The sequence below is a fragment of the Perca flavescens genome, chromosome 20, assembly GCF_004354835.1.
Source record: "Perca flavescens isolate YP-PL-M2 chromosome 20, PFLA_1.0, whole genome shotgun sequence".
Classification (NCBI taxonomy): Eukaryota; Metazoa; Chordata; class Actinopteri; order Perciformes; family Percidae; genus Perca; species Perca flavescens.
In genome coordinates this window covers 15,508,432-15,523,051 of record NC_041350.1, presented here as the reverse complement: position 1 = coordinate 15,523,051, position 14,620 = coordinate 15,508,432, and the positions used below count along the sequence as shown (strand labels likewise).

Here is a 14,620-nt window from a genome sequence, read left to right as displayed (position 1 = left end):
TGTTGGGAACTACTTGTCATTTCATATGAATTGCAGACCCCTTCAACATTCAAATGTGGCATTTACTGCCCTTTGATGTGCTGGCTGATGTGGAAAATGTCCAGTTTACCATAATGCAGATGGCAGAGCGATAAAATCAGCTCTGTTGTTTACTCTCCTGGACGAGAAACTGAACCTCAGGTGTGTCCAGGAAAAGACATGACATGCATTAGTCAGCTTCCAGCTGAGATCCTTGTCAGACTGTCAGTCACGCTGCCTTTCGCCATCAGAGCTCTGATCGATCAGAAGCCAATCTGAGTTGCAGCAGCAGCTTTGTAACTTGATAAGGTGGAGCCAGACATAGGAGGTAAACAAGACTATTTCGGTTGGGCCCCCCTCCCCACCCCAAAGTAGAAAGCCCCCCATTTCTCCATTCCCTCTTCATTGGCAGTAGCGAAACAGATTGGCCCACGCATATACCAAGCAAACACAATTACCTTTGGCCTAATGTGGTTTGTTGTGATTAAACATTGTTGTGAGGTCTAACCGCATTACCACGAAGCTCCTGTCTGAGAATAACAGATGACATGACAGCAGGGCTAGAAAGCCGAACAGCACATTAATCTTTGTTTTGATCTTCACTGCTGCAAGGATTTCATTATCAAGCTTTAAGATTAATTAGATCTGATCATATAAATGTATTCTGCTTGAAGAAATATATAAATAAGTCAAATTTGATATGCATATATTAAAAAAAAGTACCTTTAATCATTGCATGTGTAAGAGGACCTATATTGAGAGGTGTATGTCAAATGAGTCACTAGTGTAATGATATCACACAATGTGACTATTGAACACACACACACACACACACACACACACACACACACACACACACACACATGCGCACACACACATACACATACACACACTCCCCAGGGACCCCAAGCTGGCTGAATCAGGCTGCAGTGCCCCTTCTCATCAACCTCTAGTCTTGGCTCATCAAAGAGCCCCTCTCCTGCTGTGTGCCTCTGTGTATGTGAGTGTGTATTAAAGTGATGCTGGATGCAGGTGTTTATGTGCATGTGTCCCAGCATGCGCACATGTGTGTATGTGTCTGTGTATGTGCGCGTTGTGTCAGCCACTGCCACCGTTGTGATCGTTTGAACTTGCAGCCCTTTTCGAAAGAACCTCTCTCATTAGCAGCAGCTTATGTTATCAGTGTCCCACAGGTATCCAGCACTTGCCCCGCCCCTGCCTGCCTGCCTGCTGCCTCCTGGAGGACCATATGGGAGCGCTGACCTGATGAGCAGGCAGCTGGAGGTAGTGAGGGTAATTAACGCTGACCAAAGGCCTCTCAGGCAGAGGGTGTGAGTGGGTCCTCAAAGATTGTGAAGGTCAGCTTTGAAAGGACTTTACGAACTCTCACCATGTTTGTGCATTGGTGACATGCCTTGATTAAAGAGCAGGTTGAGAGAGGTAGTCTCATGCAGACTGCAGCCCTAGTTTTGTACAGAAACAATTTGAAAAACCCACATTTTTAAGAATCTGTGTATTGGTGCTCTTTTGCTCTAGGAAAATACCTTTGTAGAGCCTTGTAAAGCTTGTTGAGACAGTGACAATCCCTGGTCCCCCCTGCCTCGTGCTGTCACATTGCTTTTATTACAGTGAAATCCACAGCGCCCTGGCTGGACAATGCATGAATGTTTAAATTGCTCAGAGTGTCCATTGGCATTACCATCAAGTGGCACATCTAAAGCAGGGCAGGCAAAGTACTCTATGGCCCCTCATTCACATTATAAGTCATTGACATTCCTCTACAGTGCTCCACTGCATCAGTCTGTATAGTACAGTTGTGTCCCCCTTGTTTGTTTCACATCATTAACTACAGTTAATGTGTAATGTGCAAATTAATATAGAAATGGGAAAATGTCTAAACGATTTAATGTAAGAAGGTAGCCTCTTACACAGAGGTGTTTTGAATCTACCTTCTTTTAGCTTCCTTTAAAACAAATTTTGTAACTTGTGTTCTTGCTTTAGCTGCAGAAATCCTTTGCACACACCCATGGTTTTTTGTCACACGATTATTTATCGAGCCCAGAGCAAGCACAATATGCAACCTATAAGTATTCTTGTTTGCGTCATTAAGCCCAATGGAGAGCAATACGCTAGATAATCGTAGTTCATTAAAGATGCACTGTGTGAAACAGACTGAGGACATGTCCTCCGCTGTGGGGGGCCAAGGAGACAAGACCAGCACAGCTCTCTGCCCAAGACATGAACAGCAAAACAGAGCACAGAATAGACAGGATGGGCACATGCTAAATATAACTCCTTTTTATCACCTTTGCCACACACAGGCCAGTTTGTCTACCACAACATGACACATTCATTTCTGCACATATACCTCTTTAAGCACAATAGACTGTGGGTCTGTTGTTCTGTACAGTTTTATTTACAACTGAAAAACTCAGCAATGAAATCAACTTATGCACGTCTTTCTATCTGTTTGGTATAATGCATAAATTGTATTTACTATTGATTGCCATATATACATTAATGGCTTGCTCCATCAACATGACAACATTGACATAATTTTAAATGGTAGCACATTGTTTAAGTCTTACTATGTATAAACATATGTTCCGTTACACTGTACATTAATTAACAGTCCAGAAGGCAGATATTTAAATATCAATATTTACATTCATGCATCCATCATTTCTCTCATATAGGTACATGGTGGGGTATACTGTTAGCTAATATCTGTGCATGTTTAGATGCAAGCATGTGTTTTTCCAAATGTCCACAATTTAGCCAATATCTATACTTAACTGACAGCCACAGAGTACGGCCCACTCTTACTGTGTACACTCATCTGCATGCACACTCACAGACAGACAGACAGACAGACACACACACAGATTTAATGTATAAAAGCAGAGCAGCGTTGAGTGATGCTCCAATTCCGCTCAGTTGTGTTTTTCCATTGAGGATGTGGAGGATGCCTGTGACAGCACTGAGTCACACACATCACTACTGAGGCCTTCCTCTGTGCAACCTGATCTCTGGCTATTGGCTAAGTCTCCTGTCTCTCACCAGTCACAAGGTCAGCTGTGGGCTCATGTCCCCTGTTTCTATAGCGATGGGCTAAGCCTTTCTTGACAGATAGGAAAATGAAGATTGTCAAATCCAAACAAAGTGAGGCTGAAGGCATCTAGCTGACCCCAAGATTTAACCAAATGACTTGTGATAGCAGGTTTAACTTTGTAAGGGGTGGGGGGTGGTTGGGGGGCTTGCCTTGAGATAATCAAATAAAAAAATGGAGACTGGCATTATGATGCAGCACAGAAATAATGTTTGGAAAACACACATTCACATAGCACATCATAGAGACCCCTGACTTTTTTTTTTAGCAGAAGTCTCAGGGAAACAGAGAGAAGCATATCAAACACCCAGAGACAAAACAACCAATACCAAAACTTTTCTGCATCAGTGTCTCAACAAACTGACAGCAGGCTTAACGCATCGGAGCATCACAAATTAATTATATGGTATATAAATTATTCACTTAAAAACAGAGCTATCAAGAAATCAAATGAATTCATCAAGATGTTTGAGATTTGTAAAGATGTGAGTAACATACAAGACATTTTTCTTTTAAGTAGAAAAATAAATTCAAAGGTAGATTAGTAAATAAATTGAGCAAATAAATCAATGAATGACTGAAGTATATTACATTGAGCCTAAGTCTTCAGTGGCATTTTTGGCATGGTAAAATAACCAGAACGTCCCATGTTGATGTTGTTGCTCCTTTTTTTATATGGATTTCTTTAAATTGCATAGTCAGATAAATCCACATCTCAGAGCCAGGACCGATAGGAACATCATGCCTCTCACAAAGCATCTGTCTCAAAAATGGAGAACAAAAGATGGACTGTGAGTGAGTGTGTTTTGGGAATGGAATGTAAAAACAAATGTTGCATTCTCTGTAAAAACTGCATGCACTTTATTTATTGTGTGTGATGGGCTTGTCCTGTCTGGCCGCTCGTAGGACTGCAGGGATGCTGTTATTGTCTGTTGTTCCATTGCAGATGTCAACAGTGTGTGAGGTCTGGATCTGCAGCAGACTGGCAGACAGTCCCTCTCCAGCCAGCAGCCAACCAGCCTGTCAGCAACACTTGCTGTTACGCATAATGTTCAGCCTGCTGGGCCACTTCCGACACCATGGGGGTTTGTGGATTTTTCTCTCTATCCTTTCTGGCTTGATTTTTTTTCCTTCCATCTTTTGCAGCTCCTCTTGAGCTGAATGGTGTCTTCAGTCCGGGCAACATGCCAAACAAAGAGGGAAGGTTTACCTATTGGAAAACCTTGGGTAAAACCCTGTTGCATTATGGGTGAGAAGGGATTGTTGTATTTGGGGGGGGTAAGTTGAGAGACGGTAATGTTGATGTCACTTCCTGCGTCTACCAGGAGACAGTCTACACCACAGTGTTGTTTGTACCCATGGCCTTCTTGTTACGGATGCTCATGGCATATTCCCCGCGACTTGTCCCGTTCTCTTCTTTTCGTAGTGGTTTCCTGCGAATAAACATTTTCATAAAGTGAAGACAAATTCCTTAACAAGAGAGTTACATTTGCCTTCAGTCTAAACTATGTAATTAAACAGAGTTTCTAGACTGTTAATCTTTCTGCTGATTTGATTTCTGATGCTGCTCTGGGTGCAACACAGGGGATAAGGCAATTACCTACTCTGACTGGTAGATGCAATGTTCCCTCTAAGTAATGAGTATGTGTGTGGCTGTCAAAACAACTTGGGAAAAACACAGATACATAACCTTCTCCCAACACTGGTTGCGCTGTAGTGCTCTGTCCTTTCTATGAATACGTTATGGTGCAAAATAAAGCTGTAACACATGATTCCCTTGCTGCTACTGGCCTGTGAAGAGCAGTATCATTCAATGCAGCCCTTTTCATGCACTCCTTGGTGCCTTTGTGGTTATTATATTTGTCCAGTGTACTGTGGCTTCTGCAACGACCCCCTCAACTGCTCTCCCCTGCTCGGGCTTATGTAACTCGGAGACAGATCTGAATACAGTTAGTACAGTCATTGTCCCACTCAACACTGTACTATGCCTTCATTGCTACAGAGGACCCTTGAGCGACATCTTAGCTTAGCGTCTCCTCTCCTCTGAAAGCCCTAGCTGGCCAGTCCAACTTTGACGAACAGTCATTCCCAGTCCAGTCCAGAACAAATCTTTTTCCCTTCTCGGGCATCATGTAGCAAGGGAATCCTTACAGGGTGAAATGAGCTCATCCACAACATGATGCAATCCAATACAAAAGCCATGCAAGAAAAACTACGTTTGTTAAGTTTTATTATGTTTATGCGAGACATGAGGATAAACATATAAAAACCTTTTTTTGAAGAGACTATGGAACTTTTGAAAAAGGAAATAACACAATCTTCCTCTCGTAAATGAAAAGTTGAATTCATAAATTTCTGGTCTGTTATGACCGGTAGCTTATGGCAGCTAATGTTAGTTAACTTTGGATATGTGCTGTCGTGTAACTGAAATTCCTGAGTTAATTAACTGACTTTAGGACTCTTTTCTACTTATTATTCCATACACTACATTTTAGCTTATGCCATTATACCATGATTGCTATTTGTGGCCAAAGTTCAGCAAAAATACATAGACTTGCCTTTAAGACAGCATTTTGTGCTGCTGTTGTATGGCATTGTGTTATATACTTTCTGTTATTATGTTCATGGACTCAAAATCTTACAATTGAGTTAAATCAACAATTTTGACAAGATCTCAGTAAAAAAAATAGCTCTATGCACACATTAACAATTGTAGCATTTATTATATACTTTACACATTGGATTGCATTATAGTTCATGCCCCCATGTGTATTTACACACACCGTCTTACACTGGACTGTAAAATAACAGCTGATGTAAAGTCTCTCAGTTAGGTAAATGTGTTTTTTTTATGACATTTCTCTTGGATATAATATGATTCATAGTCTAGTAAGTGTGCAATTAAGATGTGTAGTTTTCATGCACATGCTCATTTTGCTGATTTTCCCCCTGCTGTCAGCTCAATTTGTCTGCTGTCTTTCTTCATTGCTCCCACACAGCCAATCTGATTTTGCCACACCTGTTAATCAACCATCTTGTTGCTGTCACATTTTAAAACTGTCCCCATCTTGGCTGTTTTTCAGCTGTCATTTGAATGCCGTGAACCACCTCCGCCCCAACACCTCCTGTGTTTCAGATACTTTCATCTGTCAACAAAGTCAATCTCAGTCTTTACCAGTCTTTAAAGAGATTCAACTAAAAAATCACAATGGGGGTTAAATAATAAACACTCTGTCATTTTGAGCTATGCTAGCAGCATGTTTCTAGGGATGGCAATGTCAGTCTGTCAGTCCACCACATTGGTCCAGACTGAAATAAATCAACAACTGATGAATGGATTGCCATGAAACTTTGCAGACATTCATGATCCCCAGAGGATGAATCCTACTGACTTCAGTGATCCCCTGACTTTTCCTCTAGTGCCACCATTTGTGTGAAATTGGATGGATTGCCACAAAATTGGGGGCAGACATTCATGTTCCTTCAAATGCTGTGCCAAAGCACAGCCTCACAGAGCTGCTAGCATGGCTATAGAGTCTTGTTATAAAATTATCAGTAAAAATAAAGTCACATAAATAATAACTAACTCTCCTTACTTTTAACTGAAATGTAACTTGCCATTTTATAATCTCAGATTGATTGTGATATTTCTGTTAATATTTTGGAGTGTCATGTACTGTATACAAGCCATTAACCTGCTAGGGACTGCAGATGAAAATTAGACAGCATGGCTAAATCTGGCACATTTACATGTTGGACTCTGTGCTCATGTTGATTAATGTGCATTGTCCCTTTTAAATAAAGACATCTAAAAAAAAAAAAATTCTAAAGATGTGCTGCCCAAAATAAATGACAGATTGTTTGTTAACATCAAACACTGCATTCAATCTATCCATTGTAGATGTTGTTGGAGGTGATGCGAGCTAATGGCTCATGAGCAAAGTTGTAAACAAAACACAAGGCGGTGACTAAGACTTCCTGTGGGACTCTGTCAGCTGGGAGGGGTCGTATGGGCTTAGGACACCAGGGATACATGCCGGCCATGTAGGACAGATGCTGCTTGCTGCGTTCCCCTGGGACCCGGGGAAAGCCTCAGAATAGAAACTGTCCAGTCCCTGTGTGGAAACACATTGTGCCGCGGGGGAGAAGATTGGCTGATTCAGCTGCAGCTAGGGGAGTTGGGATATACCAAAGTTTGGGACAGACGGCAGTGTTTACAGCCAGTTTGGGAATTCTTCTACTTGGAATAAAAGGTCATGGCGATATTCATTATGCAAAGTCCTTCCAGCTCACAATTTTAATTTAATTTAGAATATTTTTGGCAGGCCAGTATTTTATCTGCTATGTTGTAAAATGCTGTCTGACACTGGTGATCTACAGCCTGCTGGAAGGTGCTTGGGCCCTGTTTATTTCTCCCAGGATGTAATCTTTGCTCAGACTGACCATGTCGCTTTGGGCCACCACACAGGGCAGAGCACTGGGGCCTCAAACCGACCTCTACCCAGGCCTTCAATAATAGATGCCATGCTGTTGACACATGGCAGGTGGCAACACAACACTTCACAGGTTAGATGAATATTTCATATCAAAGCTGTGCAATCACAGCGCACATTCCTGTTTGAAGTTTGGGGAATGGATCATGGCAAAATTGGGACATGTGTTGAGCTGTTTACAATTACTCCAGCCATCTGGAAATTAGAGTAACATGCTATGGTTCAAAGAAAACACATTAAAAAACAGACTGTGAAAATCTGTCAATGGTTTTGATGTCGCTGGTATTGTAAGTTTGAAAATAAAACAGAGGAGATTAATAATACATTCGTAAATATTGGATTTGAAACCATTTTGTCTGAGAAGTATTTCCCTTTTATTGTATCTCTGGTTGAGTACTTCGGATAATGTATTGCCCTTGGACAGGAGCAGCTGTGATGTATTATCTGTCTTTAGACAAGCCTACTAGAGCGCTAAGTGATTGGGAAAAGCATCTAGCTTCATTAGTCAGTTGGTTTGAGTTCTGTTGGTATTTGCTTCTTGGATGGCTGACAGCCTGGACTGCAGCATCATGTCTTTTGCTTTGGATGGCACAGCAACACTGAAACGCAGCATGTGTCTGAATCCTCTTCTCTATGCTTGCACACACCAGCCTCCCTGGTGCTGTGGACTCTCTGAATAGAATTGTATAGAAGTGTTTTTCCTTTCCAGCCCCTTTGCTTCTGACACATGACTGGCAGACAAAGATTATAAAAAATAACAAAAGGCCAGGAAGGCTGGGACCCGCAGAGCTAGCTCCTCTGCTGTCTGTGTTGCTCAGGCCTTGGCCCTTAGCCAGCTGATTTTCATTGGGAAAGCCCGAGGCACTGAGGGGCTGGAAGGGCTATATATAACTGGCTGTGTTATTCTCACTGATAAACCCTCTGTCACATTGTTATTGACTAAGACGCTCAATTACTGCCTTTGCTTGCTTTCGTAGATGTTTTTTTTCTGTCCTTTTCGCTGTGTTGTTTCCTCTCCCTTCCACTGAGGAATGATGGATGATTAGAGCATCTGTGATAAATGTTAATGAAATCACATTTGTCCCTGGATTGCTCTCCTATTGGCTGGTGACTAATGAATGTCTAATGAGGCCAGTCTGGCTGGACCTGTGTATTTTTCCCTTCTCATTCAGAGTGGAGGGCAGCTTGGTGTGGCGCAAAGTCTGCAGTCTAGAGCCCACAGAGCTTCAGGACACGACCCGCTTGCATGTATAAAAGATGTGGCCTGCGACTGAATGACTGCGCAAATTAATTCATAAATAATGACTTGGGTTTGGGGCTAGAGCCCGTATTGCAACAACACTTTCCTACCACTGCTGCATTAAAAAAGGTGCCCCTTGGCTACACAGGGGGCTGGAGAATTGCCATAATGAATTCCTGAGCCAACCACCCATTACTTCCGCTGCCTGACTTTGCCTTTTTGTTGTTTAAAGAAAGGGGAAATAGAGTTCTGCTGAGGAAAGCCATATCTGGGGTGCAGGCTTAATATAATTCCATAAATATAATAAGGTAGGATACTAAATCAATTTAAATACACATACATTAAACATAGTAGCTCCCTGATTTAGCGCACAGATCTGTGGCTGTTCTCACATGGGTGTGTGAGAGTCAGTGTTTGTGCCATATTTCATATTGTGTAAATATGCCAAGATGATGTATCTATGTACGTAAATATGTTGAGTTTATAGATGGGTGCACACAAGTCTCCTCTGCTTGCCTCGCTCTCTGTGCACGTGCAGTGCTTTGCACGATGTGTACGTGTCTGTTTGTAAAATGTCTGTGAACATTAACGTGGATGTTAGAGTGCATGATGTGTGACACTGTGCTGCCTGAATGTCACACAGAGAATTGGGTCTGGGTTGTGCTGCAGGCTAAAACCTCACGCAGCCTTTTCTCTAATAAGCCAAATGGGGGAAACAGTTCCTTCTGCAACGGTGGCGTCTTGGGATTCCTCTGCTTGCCTCTTGCTTTCACTTTCATGAATCCAGCTGCCGTTCTAGGAAGCTTGAGACACTTATGCAAATTAAAATCAACATAGTATTGTGAACGCTGGTCATCATGCACCTCAATAAATTAATTTATAGGATGTTTCTGGCTAACTCAGTGTAGTGGAGCTTTCTCAGTGACATTTACAACCCATTCTATTATCTAATCCCTGACCTTAGTGTGACCCAGCAGGGTGATGTAAATGTAGCCTCACACTCAAAGGCAGGAGAGATAGTACACTCTGCCATGGGTCAAATTACACATGATATGTTAAGGAGCCTGCCTGCGACAGTTCCTATTTCAATATGTCATCGCTTGAAAATACTTCAGACATACAGTATGTGCGAGTGAGACCTAACTGGAATAGTACAAGAACAGAACAGATAAGAGAAAAGTGACATCCAACCTCTTGATGGCCTTGTAGCAGATGATGATGGCTGAGAGGAGGAAGACAACTGAGGCACAGCCCACCGTTCCAAGCACTACAATGTCCATCTCCATCCACCAGGCCCTCAACAAGGGCACCACGGGCTCGTCCACTTAGCAAAAAAAAAAAAGAAAGAAAAGGGGGCAAAAGGAGAGAGATTTGGATACAGAAGATGAGTAGAATGCATTTAACAACATAAATGAGAAAAATCTGTTCAAAATAACGAAAAACCTTTTATTACAGTGCTCATCCCTTAGACACACACATATTTGAGTTATTAGATACTAGATAATGATTATGCAACACAATAAAAGCATGGAGTTAATTTTCCACCCTTTCCTCTGAGTTGAGAAGTAGCTGTGTCCTTGCCTGTTCTGTAGGTCTTAGGTTCAACGTTCAAAGATATCCACCCGACACTATGAATCATTTAAGGTCCTGTCAGTCTTCCTTACACCAGCACTCTTGTCCACACCAATTACTGTTGCAGGAACCTCCTGCTCTTTCCACATTAGATCTGTGGTGTAAGACCACTCACTAGGAATGTTGTATTACATTATGTGCATCAACAACTCCGTGTCTGTAATGCAGAACTTCTCTCCTAGCATCTATAAATCAGTTTCATTATCTATCTATCTATCTATCTATCTATCTATATGAATGCCGGTTTATTCCAGTTTTGCGCTCCTGAGAAAAATACACTGTGCGCTGTATGTAATAAACTTGTAGCTCCTGCATTTACAGATCTTTTGTTATGAATGAGAGGAAGGGTTTACACCATAGCAACAAATACTCCTTAGTAATGCTGTGGACTATTTTCCAACACAGCATATTTCTACAGAGCAAATAACAAGCCACGGCTCTCCCTGGTACAGCAAACCACGTCATAAGTCACTCTGAATTTAAAAGCTCCTCTCAGCCAAACTTCCATTTTAATCCTGCGTTTTGTCAACGGCTGGAGGATTTAATTCAGTCAGTAGTAAGGATATACTTCATTGTGATAAAGCACACTCCTTTGAAGGACTTCAGAAACCATTTTTAGCACACAGACTTACTTTACAGTGCCAATTTTTCTCACTTTTTTTTTTTTTTTTTTAGACTTTTAGCAGATAGATAAGGTCTCAGTCATTGTCCCAGTTTTTCACATTAGCTATGCATATTTATTGCATTTTTAAAGACTACAGTTAAAAGCTAAATTTCAGCTCTAACCATTCTGCAAATTGGGCTACTGAAGGAATATCAAGATAATTATGCCCCTGTTTTTAAATTGGGAACTGAAGAAAAAAAAAACTCCCTTAAAGTGAATTATTCATGCTGTCTCCACCCTCTGCAAAACATTTCTGTGTAAAGTTGAAAAGGAATAAAAATTGCCTGCTTATCATGTTTATCGTGACACACTGCTGTTTATTGATGCAGCATTCAGAGTTCCGCTCATGCGTTGGCTGTAATTGGGCGTTTAAACCCCCCCACCTTAGCTTAGAGTCAGATGGTCCTGACAGCATTTATGCAGTGACCAACATTTACAGAAGGGTCCATAACTCTCAATAGGTAGCTCAAATGGTGAGTAAGAGGGTAAAAGAGGTCCGTTTAAATTGACCAGACGGAAAGAAATCATTTAAACTGATTGATTTAAAGCTTTACACTGCTGCCTGTTGAGACTGTGATGATTAAGTGCTCCTCCCAACTCATAATATTAAGGGCTCAGGGTGAGTGATATTAAAGAGTCACAGTAATAGCTCAGAATGGCTGCATCATCAGCAACGCTGTCCCATATTTCAGACCACTGTTCATTAGGGTGCTTGAGACTATGTACAAATCATATCAACTTTCAGCGAGCAGGCTGGTGAAATATTTCCGCCCATCCATCTTTCAATGGATTTACCATCTTGAGAGGGACTGTCGGAGGGAAAACTGCTGCAACCGGCAGTGGATCCACACATATACACGCTTGTTGTACACAAGTAATACGCACACACACACACACCCCTATTGCCGCCAGCTCAACTTCAAAACGAAGCTAAAACTACTGGGCTGGTTCATTAGCCCCTTATCTCTATCAAATTAGACCTAATTTAATTAACTCATCTGTGTTTTAATCAGGGGTCCTCCGGGGGAAACCATACCACTGAACCACTGAGCTCGGCAGCCCAGCAGGCATGGATTTCACAGGCAGCTGGGTACTCCCCAAGGTCAGACCGGGCATAAATTAGTCCTGTGTTCAGCTGTCAACATCCTGCTGGCTCAATCACAAGCACAAGACGCACAAGAGCAAAACAGTGCCCATGCAAGGGCACTCACACAGTAATCTCAGGGGGTTGATGGTACATTTTTCTTTTGAGCATAAAAGGAAACACTTTACGTCAAAACAGTTCCTTCAGACTAGCCAGTTGCTTGACACCTGCGTTTGGCTAGAAATGAGATCCCCCTGTGGGGCGAGAACAGAGAGTGAGACAGACAGACTTTGAGCGAGACAGGTGTGAAACCTGGGAGTGTGAGCTGGAAGTCTTACCTGTGGTGCCCAGTAGCCGTGGGGGAGGCGGTGGAGGCGGTGGAGGAGGAAGGGGAGGGTATCTTCTACAGTGGCATGCCAGCTGGCACTGTTCACTAACTTTCTCCGCCACAGTCCGTGAGCATGACCTCTGGAGTTCTCCCTTATGGTGAGAGAGAGAGAGAGAGAGAGAGAGAGAGAGAGAGAGAGAGAGAGAGAGAGAGAGAGAGAGAGAGAGAGAGATCCATTGAAATGACTAAGGCACTGTATTTTAGTGCATTACTCATGAGTGCCATCAGCACAACACTGTGCAGCACAAATGGAGATGCTTGAACACTCAGCAGCCTCTCAGTTAGCAGCACTGTGGATGTCCTCTCAGCATTCTTTGTATTACAGCTCCAGTGTTGTTGTCACTGGGGCTGCTGTGTATGTAGTACATGCAGAATAGTATCATGTCTATGGCTGCAGCGCGCTCCCTGTAAGAAACCACCCACCAACAGAGTGGGCAGCAGGCTGCCCCGAGGAGTGTGCGTGGGTGGACTTGGAAACTCAAGCAGATCACATTACACATGAACCCTGGCAACACTGCGTGCGTGTGAACAACAGCTCACCACTATCTGTAGGCAGCAGCACGGGGCAGAGGTTAGAATACTCATCACTAACATATGCTTGCTGCAGGGATCCTGGTGGGATAACTGAATCTTGTTATCATAAAAAACACAGTTGGCTACTCCATGTTCCCACTACAAAAGAGCTGAGTGTGTGTGTGTGTGTGTGTGTGTGTGTGTGTGTGTGTGTGTACATGGCTATATTTCTTATGCCAACTCTACACATGCATGTCTTTTTCCTAAACACAGGTGTACCCTGAAATGGTGATCCCAACATCTGGCAAGCAATGCATTGCATAGTAATTGCAGCATAATGAGTAGGCATACATAAGTTACTTGGTAAAGATAATCAGTTCCATAGCTCACAGATCCATCAGTAAATCAAACTCAATCATCTTCTCATGCGTAAATTGAGAAGTGGCGCGCCTGAATGATCCTTACCTGGCATGAGAGTAAAAACAGTGAGAGAAAGCAATGACCGAAGAAAAAAGGCCAAAAACTTAAAGTAAATGGCATTAGATCTTGGACCAGCATTCCTCTTGCGCTGTTCTCGAAGATAATAGGCAGCGATTCCAATAAATGAATGCAGTATACATAGGCTTGAACTGTTTGGGAAATAACCATCCACCCTGTACAGTTCAGCGGCGATATCTGTGACAAGCTACTCCAGAAATAGTTTATGCCACAATCATTTTCCTCTTGAAATCCCGTTGTCGATAGCATAGGACAGGCGAGCCGGTGGAATGAGTAGCAAATCTCGATAATTCACATCTCGAAAGTAGTTTTTTTTCTTATTAGCACTCAGATAGCGACCTGAATCACGCCGCTACTCCGTGCAATGTGAGGGCGGTAGATGGCCCGTACCTTACATCCCTCCTCGGCTGCAAGCATGAGTGCAAATGGGCCACTCAAGCCATCGAAGTTGAAGAAAAAAAAACGAACAGAGAGAGATCCTCAGGAATATCGTGCGGCAGGATTCCTCACAATAGGATCACACATCCCCTCAACTTATCTAGGCTGAACACTGTATGGGCGAGTCCGGAGGGCAGAGCCGAGGGTTAAACTGATGCATCCCCCTCTGTGCCAAAATACAGCGGGCTGTTTAATGCGGGAGCATCACCACCGCGCACTTGATGCAGCGCTCACATCAGCTCATCCCGACAGCGTGTGCTCAAACAAATTCACCCTCCGCTTCTCAAAAAGTCCCCCCCCCCCAACACACACACACACACACACACACACACACACACACACACACACACACACACACACACACACACACACACACACACACACACACACACACACACAGGAACGTGGTTGTGTAGGCGTCGGTAATATCTCTTGTGCTTTGTTTGTTTTTGTTTGCTTGTTTATGTTTGATTACTATTATGATATGACAGGCTATATATATATATATAAGTGATATATACATATATAGTGGTCCAGGAAGAA

The 14,620-nt window shown here is 42.7% G+C and overlaps 1 protein-coding gene across 2 annotated transcripts; it reads right to left on the bottom strand.

The window, feature by feature from the left end:
- Positions 1-3,627: 3,627 nt before the first annotated feature.
- prima1 (proline rich membrane anchor 1) lies at positions 3,628-14,310 on the bottom strand. 2 transcript variants are annotated; one of them, XM_028566741.1, is made up of 4 exons: positions 13,607-14,310; positions 12,579-12,720; positions 10,052-10,184; positions 3,628-4,560 (listed from the first exon to the last, which is right to left on the bottom strand). In XM_028566741.1, exons 1-4 carry the CDS (start codon positions 13,886-13,888, stop codon positions 4,461-4,463), a joined length of 657 nt encoding a protein of 218 aa, XP_028422542.1. In that variant the 5' UTR covers positions 13,889-14,310; the 3' UTR covers positions 3,628-4,460. The 2 variants fall into 2 exon arrangements, with proteins under 2 accessions (XP_028422542.1, XP_028422543.1); XM_028566742.1 differs by having other exon boundaries at positions 14,030-14,310.
- Between the last annotated feature and the right edge of the window lie 310 nt (positions 14,311-14,620).

What these genes read in the sequence shown, in the direction of transcription:
- prima1 (XM_028566741.1), bottom strand. Translation starts at nt 13,888, where the DNA reads ATGCTATCGACAACGGGATTTCAAGAGGAAAATGATTGTGGCATAAAC. An exon ending in ACGGCTACTGGGCACCACAG is followed by an intron (nt 10,185 to 12,578) that starts GTAAGACTTCCA and finishes TTTTTTGCTAAG; the next exon opens with TGGACGAGCCCGTGGTGCCC. An exon ending in TGCTACAAGGCCATCAAGAG is followed by an intron (nt 4,561 to 10,051) that starts GTTGGATGTCAC and finishes GTTTATTCGCAG; the next exon opens with GAAACCACTACGAAAAGAAG.